A 22,410-nucleotide genomic window follows, 5' to 3' on the forward strand; every position below is an offset into this window, starting at 1 on the left:
AGACTAATTGGAGGGTAGGAAGAAGATATGATCTTTCTGAGTTTACTTACCAATATCTTTGCCAGTATTTTGCTCTCAATGTTTAATAATGAGATAGTTCTATAGGACTGACATTTAACTGTGGTCTGTCTGTTTTGGCTACAATAACAATCACTGCCATGAGAATGCCTCTTTGAAGCATGCCATTTGTTTTGGCCTCTAGGAACATATTGCTGAGAGGTGATATTAGCTTACTTGCCGTACGCTTTATACTATCCGACTGTAACCCCATCAGGTTCCAGGGCCCTTCCAGATTGCAGATCCTGGATTGCCTCTCCATTTTCATATCCCTCTATTTCTGCCTCCAGGCTATCTCATGCAAAAAGAACCATTGATGGACAGAATGCAGAACAATGTCATACATTCACCCCAGTACAGAGATCTGGGCCTAAATCCATCGTTTTTTTTGCTCACCATGCCATTCCAGATTGGACCCAGCCATATGCAAATCAGTCTTGACCCTGTGCCCAATGGGAACAGTCAGCCCGAACTGCCAGGCCAGGTCCTACCTGGACTGGAAACAAGCATCCAAGGACCAGTTTCGGGGTTTCACCCCTCTTCAGCCAGGATAGCTTGATTCCAGTGGCATGGAGAGCACGGGACTCACGTCTGAGCATAGCCGTCCCACTCGGGGTGACAAATGCAAAAAGAACCATTGATGGACAGAATGCAGAACAATGTCATACATTCACCCCAGTACAGTGCCAGGCCAGGACCTCCCTTCAGCCAGCTATAAACAAGCAAGAAAAGAGCTCTAAACACTCCACGCAGTGTGCTACTAGAGAAGAATGAGAAAGTGAAAGACGAATGTGTCCCAGTGGTCATGACGTTTGATTCTTTGGCCACCCGGATCTGACAATCAATACGCAAACATTGGTCACTGCTGTCCACAAAAGATTTTAAAATGCCCCCTCCGAGATTTGCTTTCAAAAGGTCAAGCAATTTAAAAGACAAACTAGTTCATACACGGACAGTGGTACCACAGAAATAAAAAGAGACAACAGTCCCCCCTGGACACTATCCCTGTGGGACCGGTTCGGTGTGTGGACTGACTAAGAAGACATTAAGTGTAGTCCTAAATTCAGGTAAAACATAGCATTTGACACGGTTTAGCAACTGTAATACCATGAATGTGGTGTACAGGTTGACATGCCAGTGTGGCCTCCATTATATAGGACTCACTACCAGAAAGATCAAAATCAGAGTGCAGGAACACCTTAGCACCATTAAAACAGGGAAGTTAACTACGAAACTAGTGCAGCACTGTCATGAGCAGAAACACACCTTTACGTGGGTAGTACTAGAGAAAATAGTAGGGGATCCACATAACATCGATGGCCTACTGGCTTCAAAAGAGGCACGTTGGATTTTTCAAGAGGCAAGTGAACAATTTCGGCTCAATGATTTTATTGAATGGAACAGGGTTAATTAGTATGTGGTTTGGAATCAGATCCTGGGCAGAACGTAAACATCTGTGGTGTCTGTGAGTGTAAGACGCTTTTTGACTCTGTTCTACGTCCAACAATAATGAGTGCGTCCTGCGCCAATGTTCCCAAATTGGCTATATGTGACAAGCCCCCTGACATTAGCTCATAAGAAATGCTTGTTGATTGAACCCGTTTGTTGACAGTAACGGTTGCCAACAATGACACCCATTAAATAGAGGACGTAAAGCAGTTTTTTGGTGTGAGAAAACAAAAGATTTCCTTTGCGTTAGAATTCTATATAACATGCCCCTTGAATTCCCTATGTTTTTTGAGAAGTTGGATGGCCTTCTAACAAGAATTAGAATAAGATCTAGAATGTTTGGAAATGATTCAATAGATGACTTGAGGCGTTGTAGACTAGGTGCGGCTTTGAATTGGCCACCGATGTGCTAACAGGAAAGAGAGATGTGAATTCTGAAATATTTTGTGAATATTAAAACAGAAATACAAAATAAAAATGGAGTAAGAATTTTTGAAATAGTTATATGTTTTTAGAAAAATGAAGTGTTTATAGTCGGGATTCACTATACTCATGATTGAGTATTAAAAGATTTGACCGTAGCTGATTCCTATCTAGGATAGCGGCGTATTTACCAGTGGTTTTTCTCATGAGTAGGGCACCCCTTAAGAGTATAAGGTCAGTGTTTGAAAAAGTTTTCCATTGCATTTCGGATTGAATAGCATAGGGATCTACGCTATAGCCGTAGCTAATACCGTTCCAAGATGGCGGCGATTTTCGAGTGGTCTCACATGTTTGGAAATCTCCACGCGAGAGCTATAAATATGAGGTGCCTGACTGGGAGCAAGAAACGGTCGAGACAAAGTGCTCCGTGAGGCCCCGGGCGGTAAGAGTATGTGAGAATATGAGTGCTCGTTGAACGATAAGAAAAGATTGAAGGGCACCGGTTCACGTGCGGATGTGTGTACCATGTTTGAAAATTCTGAACATACGATGAAGATCGATTGGTTGCCTAAAACAAAGTCGCAGTAACGCAAATTTGGGTGTGAAAAGAAAACATCAGGATTGATTTTAGAGTGCGTGTGAATAATGATATGTGTATTATCTTATAGATTGACATCACAGTTAAGTGTCAATCCACTGAGAGGACTCACAATTGAAGCCTTGAGTGTGACCTATGGAAAAGAGTTGGTACGAGGCATTGTGGCTCATTTAGGGTAGTATGATCTCTTTGTTCTGAGTAATACGTTACAGATAACACAAAAAGTTGAACGAGACTAATAGGTCGTGTGTGATTTATGTTTTTTACATCTGGCAGTCCCCGGAAAATTTTAAGTGTCCATCACTGGTGCCAGGCGACTTCTTTTGCCCTGAAGAAACTGCCCAAAAATATTAGGGCAATGAAACATGTTGGCTCAGTATAATGGTATGCACAATAGGCAACCTTATTTTTAATTTGAAGGAAGTGCACAAGGAATAATAATAAAGTTGGTATCGAGAGAAGTGCATTTACCTTCAATTTTAAATTTACTTTGTCGCATCGTGGGATGTGATTAATCCACCACCTTTCACCACACAATTATTCTTTTGGTTTTGTTTGGACACTATATTATTATTTTCCAAAGTAAGATGACTACCAATGATGATAAAAGTGGACACAGCTGGTGAGTACCAACCAGCGAGTCCGATTGGTGGTGCGCACGTGAGGGGTCATCTTACTTTTTCACATTATTTGTGATGGTTTGAAAATCTTTGTGCACGCATCACTTTATTCCTCTAGCAATTTGGCTAGGGGAGAGAGAAAAAGTGGGGACTCCAATTTGTAAAAAACAACTTTGGTCATTTTTTGAAAAAACAATTCGTTTTTTAAAAATTGAAGGTGGAAAAAGCTGGAGGTAACTACCAGATAGAGGTGTATATGGGTTTTATTAAAAAAATTGTGAACCCTAACCTTAGCTTATATAGATATTTTGTGTAGCCTAAGGAGAGGCACCTTCACAAGACCAGGTCTATTTTGTATTTACTTTTCACAATGCCTATTAACCAGCATTATCCCTCACAAACCCAAAAAGTTTGAAAGATACATACAAGATTTTTAGGCGTTTGGATTTTTTGTGCATCAATAAAGTGCAGGTTTTTTTTTTTTATATTCTATTTCACATGTATTCACTGATATAGTATTGATGCTTTTAAAACAAATTTTCTATGATGTGTACAATTGTATTTTCATTACCTATATTAACTAGGCCAGAGTTTAGATAGAAAAACACCATTGTGTCCAAGATGGAAGTCACCCATGTCACTCATGCTTTTCCCCCTTGCCCACTTCTCTCCTCGCATACTCTACAGCACACAATCAAGCTGAGATGTACTAGTTTATATCCACTGTTAGTGTTATTCTGCTCTCGATGAACTTTCATCTACAACTAGTAACATTTCTCTCTCTATGAACTTTCAGCAACAACTTGTAACATTTCTCAAGGTCATTCCCTTGGTTCACTGTGACCTAATATTTTTATTCATTTAACCCGTTATTTTTTATGTATCTAGTTTAGTTCTAGCGTCTCCGGATGACATTAGCATAGAGGGTGCTGAATAATTATTCATGTAGTGGGATAGTGCTTGGGTGTTAAGGTACTATGATGTTTATTTCTTCATGTGCTCTGATTTGCGGATGAAATGTTACATTTGCTCACACCACAGTGCGTCTGCAGATTTTGCCATTTCAAACATGAAAATAATGAATAAAAACTCTCAATTTTGGGGTTGAGCCAGAAGACTTTCCTATTCTACTAGGGATGCTGTCTGTTACTCTCCCGATTTTGCTGCCCACTTGGGACTTAGAATAATTCCTGATTTTTGCATTCTCTGTATGATTTTCAATGAGGTCCTTCAAGCCCTTGACACTGTAGAGCTTTACTTTTGAATTCTGTAATAATTTAACTTTTATTTCAACTAGAACTCAGTTATTGAGCAGGCTTATTTTACTTAAAATTGTATTTTCCAATGTTGATGCTTTGGGTGGTGCCTTAACATGGGGTCACCTTTCCTCATGAAATTGTGCATTTAAACCATCTCCGATCCAGTAAAGTGTGGGAACTCTGAGGTCAATTTTGGTGTGTTTAAAAGTTCGAGGTACCCCTTGCTCCCACAGCTCCACTGATGTCTGCGGACATCAAGGGGGTAATTAGGTCTCTAGAAACAAGTAGTACACCTGGTATGGATGGCTTGCGGACAGCTTTATATGTGGCAAATGAAGACTTTCATGACTTTTAGAGGTGTACAACAACTGATATACAGGAGGTAACCTCTTGCGATCACCGAAGAGGGCTAATTGTATTTATTAAAAACAAAACAACAGACAGGGATGCATTGGGCAAGGTGTCTTACCGCCCACTGTCTATGCTGAACATCAATTATGAAATACTGCGTAAAATCCTGGAAATAAGACTTCTCGTAGTTTGCATTCATCAGAACAAAATAGCTTTGTTTATCACAGGATGACCTTACCTAACCTAAAGAAGTGATATCATATAATGAATGGACTCCAGGATGGCTCAGTAGCATTGCTGAACACAGAGAAGGTGTTTGAGTAGCCTTAATGTGTTCCCATCATAGACAATCAAAGTTGCATGAATTCCACTGCTGTACTCACAATCCATTGCAAGAGCTAGAATAGGTTGGGTTGTATAAAACAGCTGGAGGGTGCAGAGGAGCACAGAACAAGGTTGTGCCCTCTCACCCTTGTTATTTGCATTGGTGCTGGAGCCAGTGTCAGGGCAAATAAGACAGCACACTGCACCAAGGCGCGAAACACAGTATATCAATCTATACTGCCAATATACTGTTGTACATGGGCGATCCTTTGAAAGAACTAGACCCAGACTATGTCAACCTTTCATAAATTCAGTTGTCTGTCAGGTTCACATATGAACTGGAGGAAGTTCTGTTTATTTCCGCTGAAGGCAGGCTTACATCAGGCACATTGTATACCATGCGGTTCTGGGTTATAACAGACCTATGTTATGTTCAAATGTTTGGGCATCAGAGTATACTGAACAACTAAGGGCTCCAATGCAGGGAATCCTAGTAGGTATTTTTTTTTTTTTTAAGGATGGTCTTTTTTTAAAGTTTTTTAAAGATGGTCTACTTTTTTTGTTTGTTTTTTTGTTTTCCTTAAGCAGGAATACACACAACTCTTAAAGAAACAATAGGAGATTATCAAGTACAGATTGGCATTTTCCTTCCATCATATGCTCATCACAAGTTACAATACGGCAATGAGAAAATTTCAAGTGCATACAATTTTCCCAGCATACGCGTGGGTAACAGTTCCGTACAGCAGCCCACCTCAATCGGAGGAAGGAATGTAGTGTACCGCAAGAGAGGGATAGATAGAAAGAAAGAGGGAGAAAGGGGTAAAAAAGACAGGATGCCGTCACAGAGTAAATACAGGACTTGAGTGCCCTCAGGAGTAGATCTAGACACATCTGTCTAAATAGTTTCCCAGTCTAATCCCATAACCAGTTATTTCTCTTTTAAGAGGAAATACTCATATAGGAGGGGACAGTACTTCCTCTTCACGTCGTGACGCAGGCGAGACACCCGGTCCCCACAGCCCCACACTGCCTCATGTAGTCCTGCAAGGGACCCCAAATGTTCCTGGGGCGCAACTCACCCGGCATCAAGTCCCAATATAATTCTAGTTGGTCTTTGCAGTAAGCAGCGTCCCTCAGCCGGGGTAGTCGCCAGCGGCCCCAGCACATCGCCACCCGTCCCTTGCCTAACAATAGCAGAAGAACGGTCAGCCTCCTCAGCTCTGGGGGAACTTCTTTAACATTGCCCAGGAGTGCTACCAGAGGAGTGCGCTCCAGCTGCCGGCCCTTAATCTCATCGATAGTATCAAAGATTGATTTCCATTACCACTCTATGGCTGGACACGCACAGGCCAAATCGAGAAAACTCGCACAGGGGTCTGAGCAGCAGACGCAGCGCGCTTCTTCTATTAATCTTAGTTTAAACAGCCATTCTGGTGTTCGGTAAAGTTTATGCAAGAATTTAAAATGTATCAAGTGCAGTCTGTAGTTGGGTGACTAGGCCCTCGCCTGAGCACAACAGAAACTACACTGCTCTTCAGTTATGACAACTCCCAGGAGACCCTCCCATTGCTGTTGCCGCGCTGGTACTGGCACTGGGGCAGTGCGCTGCTTTTCAGTGTATAATCTGGTTATCAACTTGCATGGGGATGAGTTCTCTATGAAGCTCTTGAGTGCCTGTAGTGTAGGAGGCACGGCTGGAAATGTGGTAAACCGGGCCTGCAGCGCCGGTCGCAGCTGATAATATGCAAACCATTCCAGTATTGTGGCCTCCCCATCTACCATCACCCATCACACGCCGCAGCGTAACAAACCATCCCTCGGGAATGCAGCACCCATCGTGGTGAGTTGAAGGCACTGTAGCCATTCGCATGTCCACTCATCCTGGGAAAAGGGCAATGCAGGAGGTTTAAGAAATGGTACACAGGTGCAGCCCATGCCAGGCCCAGAATGTGCAGCTAATCATGTCCCCTCTGGCCCATGGTCTATGCTGCGGTAAAGTGCTTGCGCACAGTAATAATAAACCTCCATGTCCAGTGCTCCCAATTCACCAGATTCAAAAGGAACAGTAAGAATTTCCCAGGCAATTCTGGGTTGTTTCCCAGGCCAATGACACCAAGCTCAAATGAAGCCAACGTAGTAACAGACGAGTCAGTGGAGGGGCAAGTTAATAAATACGTAGAGAAACTTAAATCAGTATAACCATCTTAGTGAATGCCAACTACCACGCCACGCCACAGACAGCGGAAGTGTCATCCATCGAGCCGCGCATCCATCGGGCCAGCCATCCCTCCAGCCACTCCCTCAGGCAACTGTAATTCGACTGCCAAAGAACATCAATCTTTCAGCTCAGTCATATGCCCAGATACTTGATCTGCTCACTTGCCCACCTAACAGGAAACTCCCTAATCAACGGGTTCAGATTTACAGCTGGATGCTTAATATAAAGAGTGACATCATCCGCGTACATGGACACCAGCACCACATGAAGGACAAAGGCCAGGCCTCGATGCGCGTGGTGCTGCAGGAGGCACGCAGCTAGAGGCTCCATGGCCACTGCAAACCATATCGGCTAAAGTGGGCACCCCTGCCTCGTTCCGTACGACTCTAGAAAAGAAGGGGAGCTCAACCCATTGATTTGGAGGGGTGCAGTGGGTTTGGAGTAGAGAAGACCAATCATTGAGTGAATTTAGGACTTAGCCCTAGGCGATTCAGTAGTGCAAACAGATATGACCATTCGAGGGAATCAAACACCTTTGTGGCGTCGAGAAAGATTGCAGTTGCGCTAAGTGAAGGTTCGATCTCTTGGAGAATTGCATTAAAGGTAAGCAACTTGCACGCGGTGGACCTGCCTGGCACAAATCCTGATTGATCTGGGTGAGCTATAAGGGAGCAGGGGAAGGAACCGCTAGGCAATCAGTTTAGCTAGGATTTTATTATCCACGTTAATCATGTACAATGGCCTGTACGATTCACAGCACAAATTGTCCGCAGTGCAGTTTGCAAAGTATTTGCGTCCAATATTGAGAATTTCATCTTCAAGGCTTGTCAGCTCCCCCCCAATTGATAGCAAGACACCCGCCTGCTTGGCAATACATTCTCCTCTGATAAATGCCTTAAAGGAGTCCCATAGCATTGCAAAGGAGTCTGCAGTGCCCGGATTAAGCTCAAAGTATTCCACTAATGCCCCTCAAATAGTCTCCCTGAACACCTGATCTTGAGGGTCCCAGGCGGCAGCTGCCACATGAATGTCCGACCATGGCACTCACCTTACCGCATCTCAAGGAGCACAGGGGAGTGGTCTGAGTAAAGTCTCACCAGATGGGACGACCCATGGACCCAGGAATCTGCATCTCGTGTAACAAGCCAATAGTCAATCCTTGGCCGGAAGGCCCTTGCAGAGGTTACACATCATCTCTCCTCCCTATCTCCGTGTCTACTCCTCCATGTGTCTATTAGTCTGTGGTCCGTTATAATGGACATGAGTTGTTCCGCCACTCTATGGTGAAGGTGGCGGGTCTCGCCTGATCTGTCCCGCTGGGGATTCAAGATCACATTAAAGTCCCAGCCCCACAGGACCGTGCCCAGGCCCATAGTGTCTACAAACTTTGAAGTCTCAGAGAAAAACTCAGGATTGTCAATATTGGGGCCATAAATAGAAACAAGCCGGAGTGGGCGCTCCTCCAGAGTGCCAGCTATGATTACATAATAACCCTGCGAATTGCACAGGGCTGTTACGAGAATGCCAGGGAAATACCTTTTTGTTAAGAACAGAGACTCCTCTGGCATAGTTTTAGAAATAAGCCATGTGTTCCTCTCCAATTCATCCTGCCCGCAAGCGCGCCCTAGACTGCTCAGTCATGTGTAATTCATGAAGGAATCATATATATCAGCATCATGTCGCTTCAGATATGCTAGCACCAGCCTTGTCTTGCACCCATCATTCAAGCCACGTATGTTTCAAGTAACAGCCTTCAGCGATGTCATAGCCAGGACAGAGAGGCCCATAAGGGAAACTCAAATGAGCAGGCTTCAGTGCACACTCCTCATGTATGTACTGTGTTGACGACAGACAGCCAGTAGAAAGAGAAAGAAGGAATTAACCAGATGAGGAGAGAGTACAAAACAAAGTCTTCAAACCTTCGCAACAACACCCACCCTGCTCCCACTACAGTCCCCAAACGTGCTAAGTATAGCACTACCCCTCTAACAGAACCCACCAAAGGCTAACATTACAGAACAATAACGGAGTCATCTCTAAGGGGGAGCAATATTTACCCGGCAAACCCCAGCCAAGGAAAGAAGGGCTGGGTGGCTGGAACAGAGAGGCAACAAGAGACCACAAATTGCCATTCAGAAGAACACCTTCTTTGTAACAACAAAACATTAAGAAAGTACGCTGCCGAGGAGATGCACAATCACATGGCACTCAGCCCAAATGAGACCAGCAGCAGCCGCCCCATATCCAGTGTTAATGCAATCAGTCATGGTCCCTTATGCGACCATGGGTAGGGGCTAGATGTACCTCCAGCCAGTGGCAATTTACTGACATATTTGGCAGCTGCTTTGGGATCAGTAAAAAAGGAGGTCTTGCCCGCATGGAAGATGCGCAGCTTTGCAGGATATAACAATGAGCATTTAGCATCAGTTTTTTTAAGAGTACGTTTCACTGGCAGAAGGTCATGCCACGCCGCCTGCACGGCCATCGTAAAGTCAGGGTAGAAGGATGTTAATCCAGTTTGTTGATCTCATGCCATCTGGAACACAGTGTCCCTGTAATTTAGGAGTCGGCGATGATGGGTTGAGCAGGGGTGGCGCAGCGACCTGTGTGCGCGCTCCACTATGCAGACAGAAGATAGTGAGGCCCCAAATAGAACCCTAAGCATTTCCTCTACATAGTTTTCTACATGTGCCACTGCAGTGGACTCTGGAACTCCCATAATTCTGATATTTTTCAGTCTCAATCTAGCTTCCAAATCTTCATTTTTGTTGTGGATTAATTCAAGGACTTTTTCCATTTGAAGTAATTTCTCTTAAGTTGCGTTGCTTTCATCCTCCATTGCAGATGTGCGTTGCTCAAGTTGTCCAATCCGCTTATCATTGCCAGAGACCTTTTCTTTCAAGCGGTCAAACCTATGAGTTGGAGAATCAATTTAACTGTCAATGGCTGTAAGGGACTGCTTGAGGTCCTTGAATATTGCCCGTATGTCTGGCTCTTGGGAGGGTCCGCCGTCAGCCCCCTGGAGTTGAGTGGCATCTTCCGGGGGAGTTTCCGACACCCAAGCCATTCCTCGGCGTTCAAAGGGCAATTTGGACTGCCTGGCGTTTGTTTTCCCCATATTGGTCATCCTGTAATGTCAATGAGCAGCCATGCAGGCCAAGACCACTTCCTGAGCGCGGACCCGCTTTACCCTAGGCAGATCAGAGACAGAAAGAGCACGGGCAGTCCCACTACCACTACCAGCACTTCCAGTCCACTGGGCAACTTCCAGACCATAGTTCCCTGGATTCCCAGTTATTCCACCACAGAGGCCCTCAGAAGTACCTCTATCTCCCTTACTGCGACAGAGCCTGCATCTCGCCCCAGTCCATCCTACCTACGTAGCTGTGGCTCTTGAATGCAAAGCTCCAAGGCCAGCTGGATCCCTACGAGGATGAGGTCTCAGCTCCAATCTTCCTGAATGGAAGCACTGCTACCACGGTCAGCGCACTTCCTCGCAGAGCCAGCCTCTAGCAGGGCGACCTCCATCCTATGGATAGCTGTTGCCTTGTAGAATAGCTCACTGATCCGTCTGCATGCCACTAACAGATCGCAGCAGTAGAGCAGTCAGCCGGACGTCAGCAGCGGTTCCCCCCGGGCCCCGTATCACAGGGGAGACTGCCCCCTAAATCAAGGCCCCTACATCCACACACTGCGGAGGCCATAGTCACCCTCGCAGTTCGCGGTAACGTCCGCTGGGCCAGAGTCTCCCTCACTGCCTACCGTGGGTCAGCCTCCTCTCACCACAGCCTCCAAGCGCCGGCCGCCACCTCGCTAGCTCACACAAGCCTCACCTGGCAGAGGAAATGGCGCAGACCATGCCAGGGACTTTCTCAACTTCTCCCAGCTGCACCGGAGCCATCTCGGATTCCCCTCAGTGCCCCACACCGCAGCCGTCAGTGCAGGACCATCTCAGATATCCGACGTCCAGGCATTGTCCAGATAAGCTCCCAGATACAAACTTATGTAGTCTCCTCCACCGTGGTAGGTGCCACGGAGAGACTGTAGCCTGCACTCCTCCGCAGGCAGAAATTGTGGGGGCACCCTCCGCTGGCAGAGGCCACAGGGGCTCACGGCGTCCCCGGTGCACCCACCCTCTTTCCGTCACTGCTCCGGCCTATCTCGGTGCGCAGCCATGTAAGCCGCGCCGCCCAAGTCAAGGCAACAGGCCGCCCCACCCATCTGGTTCACAGCAGTATTCCGGGGTCGGGCTGAGCGTCACTGAGAGGACCCTAACCAACCATAACATACCTCCAAATCAGTTTATGCTGCATGGTCATCTAATCAATGCTGTACCTAAAACATGGTGATGTGAATATGACGAACCACAAACAAATTAAATGGAATATCAACTCTCCACAGGAGGTGAAGGACACAAGGTTATGACCTAACTATACACACTGTTGCTGTACAGTTGAAGGAAATGATGAATCACAGGAGTTCTGACAATGGTAAAGCCATCTCAGATGATTACTAGAACAAGGCAAAGGGATTGAAAGAATGCATACTTCTAGTACATTCAGTTTAATTACTTGACTGGACATACTCAACGCCCAATCATCTCTAAAGGATAGACACATAAATCCCAGCCCTAGATGTGGAGCAGATGCGGCATACTTCTACCACACGGTATGGAAATGTACAAAACAAAATTAAACACTGGAAGAACCAGGACTGAACTCACTGGGAGACTGACAACGCAGTCAATAAGACTTTATTATATTAATCACAATCACACTTAACAAAGCTAGAATAGAAGTAAATTCACAGACCTAGCACGCTGGTTGACGAGCAACAAAAAGCAATGTGCTGGAAAGCTGCTAGTCCTCCAAAGACACTGGGCTCGAAGGCAAAGCCCCAGAGATTGAGGCAGAAATCAGAACCTTCATAGCACAAAGGGGTACAAGCTGCCCTAACGTGGTATGATCCCCTACTAATGTTCCAGGGCAACAAGGCTACATAATCCTAAATGTCTTCCTATTTGCTGAAAGGGGACTGATCAATATATTCCGAAGGTATTGCCAAATAGCATAACTGCTCAAAAGGGAAACTAATGATACGCATTTAGCTGGATGAAATGGAGAAATGATGATGGATATTATCAAAACTAAAATATTCAAGTATATTATTCAATAAATACACCGCGCCAGTCTTCCCTACTAGATCGCCATAAATTAAATGTATATGCAATATTAGGAATTACTCATGATAATGCTTGCCGAAATAAAGTCATCATGTTTTCAAGATCACAAGCAGTATATATAGGAGTAAGTAGCTGACCATGTCAAATCACTGATATTGGACATTACAGACACAATGTTAGTGGTTATATAGTCCCCTAACACAATCCCCAAGCCCCTAACATTTTCCAAAAGTCCTAAAGTCATCAATGCAATTGCAAGTACCCTTTGCAAAAAAAAGATAGTTGGTAAAGTTCACATACCTGTCCTGAATGCCAAGATGGTAGTATAAATTAGGAAAAGTAAACAATAGTTGATAAAACTTTGAAGTACTGGAGTGTTGACTTTGAATTTGTCCGCTAAAAACTGGCTGGTGACAGCAGTGCCACAAATAAAAAGAGACAACATTTGGCCCAAAGCGACGGTTTTCAAAACATACCTGAAAAAGAAAAAACAGAAGAGAGAAAATTAAGGTTTAAAAGTCTACTTTATTTAAACCATCCCAAAAACACATTCACACAAATTGTCAATAAAAATAAAGTTTGTAAAGGAGAAAGAGATGCAGTTGGGAAAGCCATATCATATGTATAATGGTGAATTAAACGAGTGGAACAAAAAGAGCTGGAAAATCCCCACGGCTTTGAACCCCTACTAATGCGGCCGGGCCTGGTGCATCCCTGAGCCCCGCACCAGGAGTGGTAGCCAGTGGTTTTATAGACACTGACACATCTTTACCCTTTTCTGGAGCCCTTGGATGTCTTAAGAGGTCAGTTCACCCAACTTGTAGGTCCCTGCAAATTCTGCAAATTTTGCTTCCCAAGTGAAATGAGTAGAACAACATTTGCATTAGTTTTTATTTCAGTGAGGCTCATAAAAGGGGACTATTGTTTAACGCACCATAGTCAACTAATGTGAGAAAAAAGCATCCCAACCAATGAGATCCAATATTTAATTTACATTATATTTTGCCAAATGCTTAAAGAACCCAACTGCTAGATATGGCAAAATATCTACCTTTTGTTTTTTTTTTTAGTTTGCTCAAAAGCTGATTTATGTATTTACGCCACACCACCAAAAAAGACCCCCAAGTCAGACTAAGCTTTATCTTTATGCCACTTTTGGGTTATATCTTTCAGCAGCTTTTGCTGTAGGGGAGAGCACTTATTCCTATGTGAGATTGAATGGAAAGTGCAACTTTTCACTATCCCCAAGATATTTTTCCTGTACGTGGCAAACCTGCGTGAAATTTGCCACGATCAGTCTGATGTGCATTTATAGTTTGCTTTTCTGTAGCTTTGTGAAACAGGGTCAAAGTTATTTACGAGTTTAAAAAAGGGTTCTTTCAACGTGAAGTGCAACTTAACCATAACTAGAGTCACTGTTGCCCAATGTATAATGTTTATATTGCTGCAATTCTCTCCATACAATTAAGACGTCATTGACAATGTAAAGGGCCAGGTTTGGGCCACTCAGGTGCACAAGTCCAAAACTTAAAAGGCTGACAACAAAACATGCGCAAAGGAAGAAGGCAAATTTATGGCTATTCACTCACATTCCAGCAAAAACCCAAGATGAACTTATGTTATAATTTTGATTCAAACCCATTGACAGATAATCTCCCCCCCCTCCCCCCTCCCCCCCCCCCCCCCCCCCAGTGACTTTGTTATGCCTTCATAAAGTCACAGATGACATCACAAATGACCTCTTGATTGAATGACATTGCTGGTCACATCATATAACGCATCACCAAGGAATGCAATACAGTTTCCCTCGTGAGTACATCTGTTGTTTCAAGACAGTCCATGAATGAGTAACTACGGGTAGGGCACAGACGAAGAGGGCCTCACACCACTCTGACAACCAAACCAGCTTGAGGTGCCAAGTATCAGAACCAGCTCTGGACAGTGGTTTGTGCTCAGGAAGGGTCCCGTAGTGAATATATGCTGCAGAAACCAGACAAGGGTATCATTGCTGAGAGATATCCGAGGCACTGCCCCAAAATCGGCGTTCTAAGGGCAAGGAGTCAGAATGGCTTTGCCAAGAGCAGGGAACCAAACTTTTGCGCTGCATACAAAAAATCATTATGGAGTACAAGATTGCTATCACTCTCAGCTTTCATGCAGAGCTCATGCAAGCTCAAAAAACACACAGCACACACCTAACCATGGTGAGAAAAATCTCAAATTCACTACTCCAGGGTCACAGAGCCAAAGCGTGCTGTGCTACGTACACACCAACTTAAGGACAGTACTGGGAGGATTCTGGGCGAAACCACTTGTCCAAACAAGCTAGAGGTCTCAATACCCATGTCATGCTAAAATGTCTGTTAGTAGACAACTTTACTGGACGCTAGACAGACAGTGGTGGAAATAAATACTATATTTTTAAAAAATTATTACAATTGTACTAACCAGAAGGACACACAAAGGCGTTAAATACACGCTATCCAGCTAAGCTAACAAATGTGGGTCTTTTGCTGGCCATAGGTGTTTCTGGAGCACACCCTGGTAGCAGGGAAAGGTGGGCAATTTAAGAGAAGAGATATAAAAACATATTTCTGTTAAACTTAATCTACTGGTAAAAAAAAGTCATGTAAGAAAATTCGAGCATACCTTACTTCTCAAGTAGGGCACAAAAAAATATCTGGTGCACATAAAGCAAGTTTCTTTACCATTCATGTGCATGCCAATCGCCCTACGATATTTTCAGACATTTGGGCAGATGCGGTGGCTCAGAGAAAGGGGTCCAATATCCTTCTCCATATGGGGTGAATAGTTGCATTCAAAATGAGCATGCTTCCGCATCTATGTCATCTGTTCTAGTCTGCCATGGTCACTGTTCCATCGTTGAGCACAAGAAGCTGCAAACAGTGATAATAAGGTATATATCGAGAAACAGAGAACCCAGATTACCAAAATTCGCTCTGTGGCTCTCATTACAAATTGGACGTAATAGGATGGGGGGTTCACCAGGTGTGGAAAATCGCACTATCCCAGGAAGAGGTAAAAAACTCTCCAATTCCTGGTTTTCAATGTGAAAATGAGGCATGACATGCGGAATCAGTTTTTAACACATCAAATTGTGCATGTTTTTTTTTCTTTGAAACATTCCAGCAGTTTTGACCTAACAGAATATATCTGGAGAAAACTGTGAGGATGTGATAATTATAACATAACTCATAATTCCGATCCCCATTTAACCTATTATTTGTAGAGAGATTGGAATTTAGCCCTGAACTTGTAATGAGGGCCTTCAATGTAGCCCGAGAGAAAGGATGGGTTTAGTCTACTCACACAACCTACCTGACTGCAAACACAAATATACAGAGTTTTTACTGAATGAATGGTGAAACCAGGTTCAAGCAAAATTATGATTGAAATTGAAAAACAAGTAGCTAGAATGAATTTGTGACATGATCTGGTTACCTAAGGCAGATAGACCAAGTTCTGTCTCTAGCAGTCCGGTCACCAAAGGTACACTGCCAGGCTGGGACACTGGCAGTCAATCACATCTTACCCTTGATCCATGCTCTCTTATTCATGACATGCAGGTGCACCAGGATTACTGCATGAAGGCAGCTGGGGCAGCCCAATAGCTATTAATAGTAGCCACTGCTAAACCTTGCTCAGAAAGTGATAGTGCTAAGTGCACGGCATCCGGAAAGAGAGACTGAAAAGGATCCAGGCCTTCACATTTGCACCACTAAACAAACTTGTTCAAATGACCAGCATAAATGTATTTTATTGATGGGTTTCCTGGCAGCCAAGATGACATTTGCAACTTTAAATAGAAGGCAAAAGGGCTCGTAGTTGAGCAGCTAAATCCTAATTCATGCAGCTGCCCTGTATGGGGACTGTGATAAAGGACCTGGCCATCCTTCGGCGAGAAGGTTCATCCTGTGCATCAAGGAGGCTGAATACTAAGTTTACCATATGGGCATCCAAGTTCCTCCTCGCACAATTTGGGGAAATCAGAAGCAGCTGAAATTGGTCTTCCCACATCTTCTGCAGGGCCTTCAATAGAATGATAATTGGTGGAAACACATATAGCAATCCCCATGACCAGCTGAACCTGAAGACATCTCACAAGAAAGCAACCAGAGGGAAGTGTAAGGCACACAACATAAGACACTTCCTGTTCTTGACCATAGTGAAGAGATTTACATAGGGACACCCCAATCTGAAGAAGATTATCTCCATCATTTGGTGGTGTAGCTCCCATTCATGGCCCTTAAGGGAAAGGGGGCTCGGAGTATCCACCTCACAATGAGGAACTCTGCAAGGAGTGCAACCACTTGAAAAATATTGTGTTTGTTAGCCCACTGCCACAAGAAAATCGCTACCCAACTGGAGCTCCAGCACATTCATGTTAAGGTGCTGCTCCGACACAAAAGAAAAGGCCCACACCGTCATGTCAATTAATGGGTGTACCAGCCCAGCAAGGAGGTGTCCGAGACTATGGTAGCTAGCACCTGTAGAGATCTGAAGAACTGACCTGCTAGAAAGTTGGCAGGGCTTATCCACCTGTTCACATTCGGATGAATTAACTCGAAGATCCGCATCAGGCCAAAAAAAAAAAAAGACATCTTTGGTGTTAGAACTACTGCTTTCTCAGGTACCACTGAAGGGCTCTCATATGCCAGCTAGTGTGAGGCCCCAACAAAATGCAAAAGGCCATCAGACCCAGCAGGTGGAAGATGTGCAAACCCAGCATCCAAATTTGATTCAGAAATCATCTCCCTGTCTATCCACAATCCTTTGAGAAGGATGAAAGGCCATTTTGTTGTTCATGTCCAGCAATGCCCCTATGAAGAACAGTCTTTGCGTGTGGATGAGATGAGAATTCTCGGTCTTGATTGTAAAGACCAAGTTGTGCAGAAGGTTCACAGTGTGCTGCCGATGTTCCTTAACCAGTATCGGAGACCCTGCTTTCACCATACAGTCATCTAAATACGGAAATACATGGACCCCTGGCCTTCATAGTGAAGTCACCACAACAGCACTTGATTTGGAATTCCACAGTAAACCTCAAATAATGCCTGCGGGCAGGGAGAAATGGAAGATAAAAATAGGCCTCTTGGAGATCCATGCATACCAGCCAGACCCCGCTATTGAGTGCTAGTAGAACAAGGCTCAGGGACAGTATGTACTGTTGAATAAAAAGATTTAGGAGATGGAGGTCCAGGATTGGTCTCAAGCTGTCCTCCTCCTTTGGAAATAAGAAATAAAGGGGGTTAAATCCTGTGCAGTTTCCTTCTTGGGTAGGCTCCATTGTATAGCAGGGCAAGATCTTCCACCTTGAGGCATGACCCGAGAGAACATGTCCTGGTGTAAGGAGGACAGTCCTGAGGGAGACACAGGTAGACTATGGGGTGGGGAGAAAGACTGAGTGCTGGAGGCAGCAGAACCAGTGGAAGCTGTATATCATTTGGAGCATCTGGATAAACAGCCAAGACTGGTGCTGCCAGGTAGACTGTCTTGGAAGATCCAAGAATATTTTTGCACTGCTGATGGAACTGCCTCACTGGGGAGGAGAGGCCAATCAAGCAAGCCGTAGCTCTGCTGTACTTGAAGCATTAAGCATTCTAGGAAGTAGTAAGCTTTTTCACTGAATAGGCATTCACCAACAAATGTTATGGGCATTTACATCTCCAGAAAAGCTAGTAGAACGCATACTAGAATATATCCGCTGGGTGACAGCATGCCAGTGGATCAAGCCACTATATTAGCAGAGTCAGAATCGCACTTCAAGATTTGTTTCGAAGCATCAAAACCATCATAGACCAGATCTGAGAAAAGCGTTTTAATGTGGTCTGAAAGGGGGGGCGTGGCTAGCGCCCGAGAAGATGGCGGACTGTCCCTAACTCTTCCGGGACGCGGGAGAGAATGACCGACCTGACGCGACGCTGCACTCTCACACTGACTGCAAATGATGAGCTTGTTCGGCGGTGATGATGCTTCGCATGTTGAAGTGTTCATGACCGGCCGCAACGTCATGTAAGGGGCGCGTTCCTGATTTATGGGTTGGAGCGGTTCCGTCACAGAAACGGCCGCCATCTCAAATTGCATTCTGTGAGGAAATTTTACCGTGCATTGCACGCTCAGAGTTTATGCATGCTGTGGCCCTGCATTGTCCCTCAGCTGGCTGTCAAACCTTAATGCTGCTACAGTGGAGCACATGGTTTCACCTTTATTTGGTTTCTGCTGCATTGTATGCACTTTGCCTGCCACAATGACGCTGACTCCTTCATGCAGCTTGCTTTCTTCTATGCTCTGCAATTTTTTCAACAGCCTTTAGGAACCTATTATTTGATCTTCTTTTCCCTGCTTACAAGTGCTCTGCTTCCATCTACTGCCCAATCGCCTTAGTGCATCAGAAAATAATTCATTTAAGCTGAGAATGTGGTTCTTTTTAACATGATCACTTCCTGCAATGATAATTTTTCAGCTATTTTTCACTTTGCTATGAGCCACCGTTAACAATTGGGGATTGCCCGATGCTTGATTTGTTCGCAATATCTCATTTGTACGCCTGAATACAGTTAACAGTCATACATCAGTGGTGCTTCCACGCACTTTGACTCTTCGGTCATATGAGGCTATCTTGCATTGCTGGATTCTGTTTTCATTTACACCAACTGTGTATTGTTTGCTAACATATATTTGGTGAATCTCTCCCCACTACATGTGACATTTTTCAGCGAGTGAAGGCTATATCAGCGTTATTAATTCTTCTACCCTTCTCCTCGTAATCTAGTTGGCCCTATACACTTTTTGTCAACTTTATCTGGTTATCTTAATGGTATTTGGGTCCTTTGACTCTTATTTACTGTTTTTGCAACACTAGACGAACTATGTCATTGTAATCATTTTTTCTGGTTGTACCTCTCCTTCTGCTTAGCTCTGTCTATTTATTCAATTATATCTAATTGAAGAGCCAAATATTCAGGCTTTGCACACGGACAATTCACTGTTACTGGTCTTCCAATTATCAGGTTGTTTCTATTTATGGGACGATTAACTAGAAAATCCTCTCAGCCTAAGTCTTCGACGCGTACATTTTTAATTCGTACCAGCTCTCGTTATAGTTGTCTCTCCATGGAGGACTCTACCAACGGCTCACTTAAAGGTGCGTTGACATCTGCTACCACCTCATCCTCAGGCGCTACTAAAGCACCGAGTAAGAGGCTGAAGAAAGATCCTCCTTCTCCTAAACAATCTACTCCAGCCACAATGGACTTACTGCTCGAAGAAATCCGGGCCTTGCGTCCGTTTATGGAAGAAACTAATTCTAAGTTGCAGCTTCTTACTGATAGATGGTCAAACGTGGAAGAACGTGTTAATGCACTGGAACAAAATGTGGCTCTTTGAATTCCTGTGTTTCCAAAGTGGATTCCTTGTGTTCTCAGGTGTCAGCGCTGCACAAGCACATTGAAAATTTGGAAAATAGAAATAGGAGAAACAACCTTCGCATTTATGGTTTGCCGGAGGGAACGGAAGGTACAGACCCAATTGTCTTCTTTAAATCCTTCATTCCAAAGCTCCGTAAGCTGCCGGAAGGTACTCTTCTCAACATTCAGAGAGCTCATCGGTTGGGCCCGATATCACCTTTGACGTCTTCTTCTACAGTTAGAAAACCGTGGGGCAAAATTCTATCTGCGGCTAGGGCAATGAATCGCATTACTTGGTCAGGAAACTCCTTATTTTTCTCTCAGGACTATGCGAAACCAACTGCAGACCGACAGAAGGAGTTCCTAGCACTGAGACCGCAGCTTCGCTCAATAGGTGCACGATATGGCCTTTTTCATCCCGGTCTATTCTAAGTGACCATCAATAACAATTCCAGCACCTATGAGGATCCAATAAAGCTGAAGAGCTTCCTCTACTCTTATCACACTGACTCTATGGACACTTCTACATCACATGTCAAATAGTTGTCTTGACTCCTGAAATGCTTTTACTTATGTTACATGTTCATTGGATCTGTTCACGGTTTGCTTGTGTCTTGATTAATAGCAAAGTGCAAGTTTTTCATTAGCATTTCTTCGATTATAAAAGTAATCTCCTTTTTTCTCTTCACAGGTTATGTCTTCGTGTCCCATCTCTCCTTGTGTTCCATCATTCGTCGGTTTGTTCTTTCCCCCGTTTTCCCGCATGGGCTTTGGACACGTCATTGTTCCGTGTGGCCTCACATCCCTCCACCTTTCGTATGTCCTGGATTATATGCAGGTCTTTCACTGTTTTAAGCTTCTTTTTCTTTCGTTTCGCACTCTTTTTCTTTGATCTTGTCTTCCCTTTGAGGACTTTATCTCGATGCCTTTTCATTGTAACATTACTCCCCTTTTCACCTTTCTCTTTCACATTTCAAATGTTGTTTACTCGCCTTACTTTTCTTTCCTTTCTATTCTCCTTTTTATTTGACTCATTTTATATGTAGTTGGTCTGGTATTTGGTATTGTTTGAATGGTTCAGAGAATTGTTGCAATCGGTGCATATTACTAATTTACAGTTTTGTTCTATGTCTTTAAAACTTATTACGTGGAATGTCAGAGGTTTGCACTCACCTATTAAAAGACAGAGGGTTTTGACCCATTTAGCTAAGTTGGGGGCAGGTATCGCATATTTACAGGAATCGCATTTGATGGCTGAAGAATCTGTAAAGTTAAAGAGAGGTTGGGTGGGGGAAGTCTTTTTTTCCCCGGGCGATGGCAAACATAATGGAGTTCTCATTCTTTGTCGAAATCTCTTCCTCTCAAAATGTTATCGCAATGTACAGATAAGGATGGTAGATGGCTATTTGTTAAATTAATGATGGGAAATGGTCCGCTCTCTCTGTTAAATATTTATGCGCCCACAGTTGTTCTTTCTGGTCTTCCCTAGCCCAACAAATCACACAATGTTTTGATGATAATTTTATCCTTACAGGAGACTGTAATGAAATTCTTTACCCTTTTTTGGATCGCAATTCGTCTGTCCCCTTTGTCCCTCATAAGTCTCAAACTTTTCACACAAAAAACTGAACACCATAAGCTTATAGACGCCTGGAGGCTTTGTAACCCCATATTAAGAGAATACTCTTACTACTCCCCGACACACCACACTCAATCACGTTTAGACTATATTTTTGTGTCCCACAACATTTCTCAATCATTGGTGGCAGCAGATATTCGTTCTATCTTAATATCCGATCACGCCCCTGTCACTATCCAACATGATGTTTTACAGAAACCCAATTTATCTCGAAAATGGCGTTTCAATAATGCCCTACTTCTAGATTCAACATTTACATCTTGCTTTGTTTATTTTTTTAAGGAATAGTTCCTCTTTAATCAATCAGCTACTTTGCCTTTTCATGTGATTTGGGACGCTTTCAAAGCATCCGCTAGAGATGTTATGTATTGGATATATCTAAAAAAAACAGAAGAAGGCACGAGAAACAACCAACGCCCTCTTGGCCAAAATAAAGAGACTGGAGCATTCTTACTACTCTTCCAAATCGAAATCTTGTTTGTCTGAACTTATAAATGCTAAATTTCAGGTTAACAAAGATACAACTAGTAATGCTTCTAACTTTTTGCTGAAGTCTAGAGCAAAATGTTATGGGGGTCAGAATAAAGCTGGAAAATTGCTAGCTAATTATTTGAAAGTTAAACAAAACAAACTTAATATAGAATTTATTTATGATCATAACCATACTTTGAAGTTCAAAGATTATATCCTAAAAGAATTTCTCCAGTATTACAAAAAATTGAACACGTCTGAAACTCTTTCCTCTGATCATTCTATTTCTCAATTTTTCTCTAAAATTCAACGCACTTCTGACACGTGCTTGGATCTTTCACTTTTAGAATCTGACCTCACACAACTGGAGCTTCTTGCCGCCTTGCAAA

At 43.7% G+C, this 22,410-nt stretch overlaps 1 protein-coding gene across 4 annotated transcripts in view; it reads right to left on the reverse strand.

The window, feature by feature from the left end:
- Positions 1 to 22,410, reverse strand: part of SLC35F2 (solute carrier family 35 member F2) — a 337,639-nt gene that overhangs the window by 105,045 nt on the left and 210,184 nt on the right. For all 4 annotated transcript variants that reach the window (XM_085621504.1, XM_085621503.1, XM_085621506.1 and 1 more), the window contains exon 2: positions 12,785 to 12,960. In XM_085621504.1, coding sequence (XP_085477630.1) covers positions 12,785 to 12,960 — 176 coding nt within the window. The remainder of the gene's footprint in view (positions 1 to 12,784; positions 12,961 to 22,410) is intronic.

This window comes from Triturus cristatus, chromosome 8, assembly GCF_964204655.1.
Source record: "Triturus cristatus chromosome 8, aTriCri1.1, whole genome shotgun sequence".
Taxonomy (NCBI): Eukaryota; Metazoa; Chordata; class Amphibia; order Caudata; family Salamandridae; genus Triturus; species Triturus cristatus.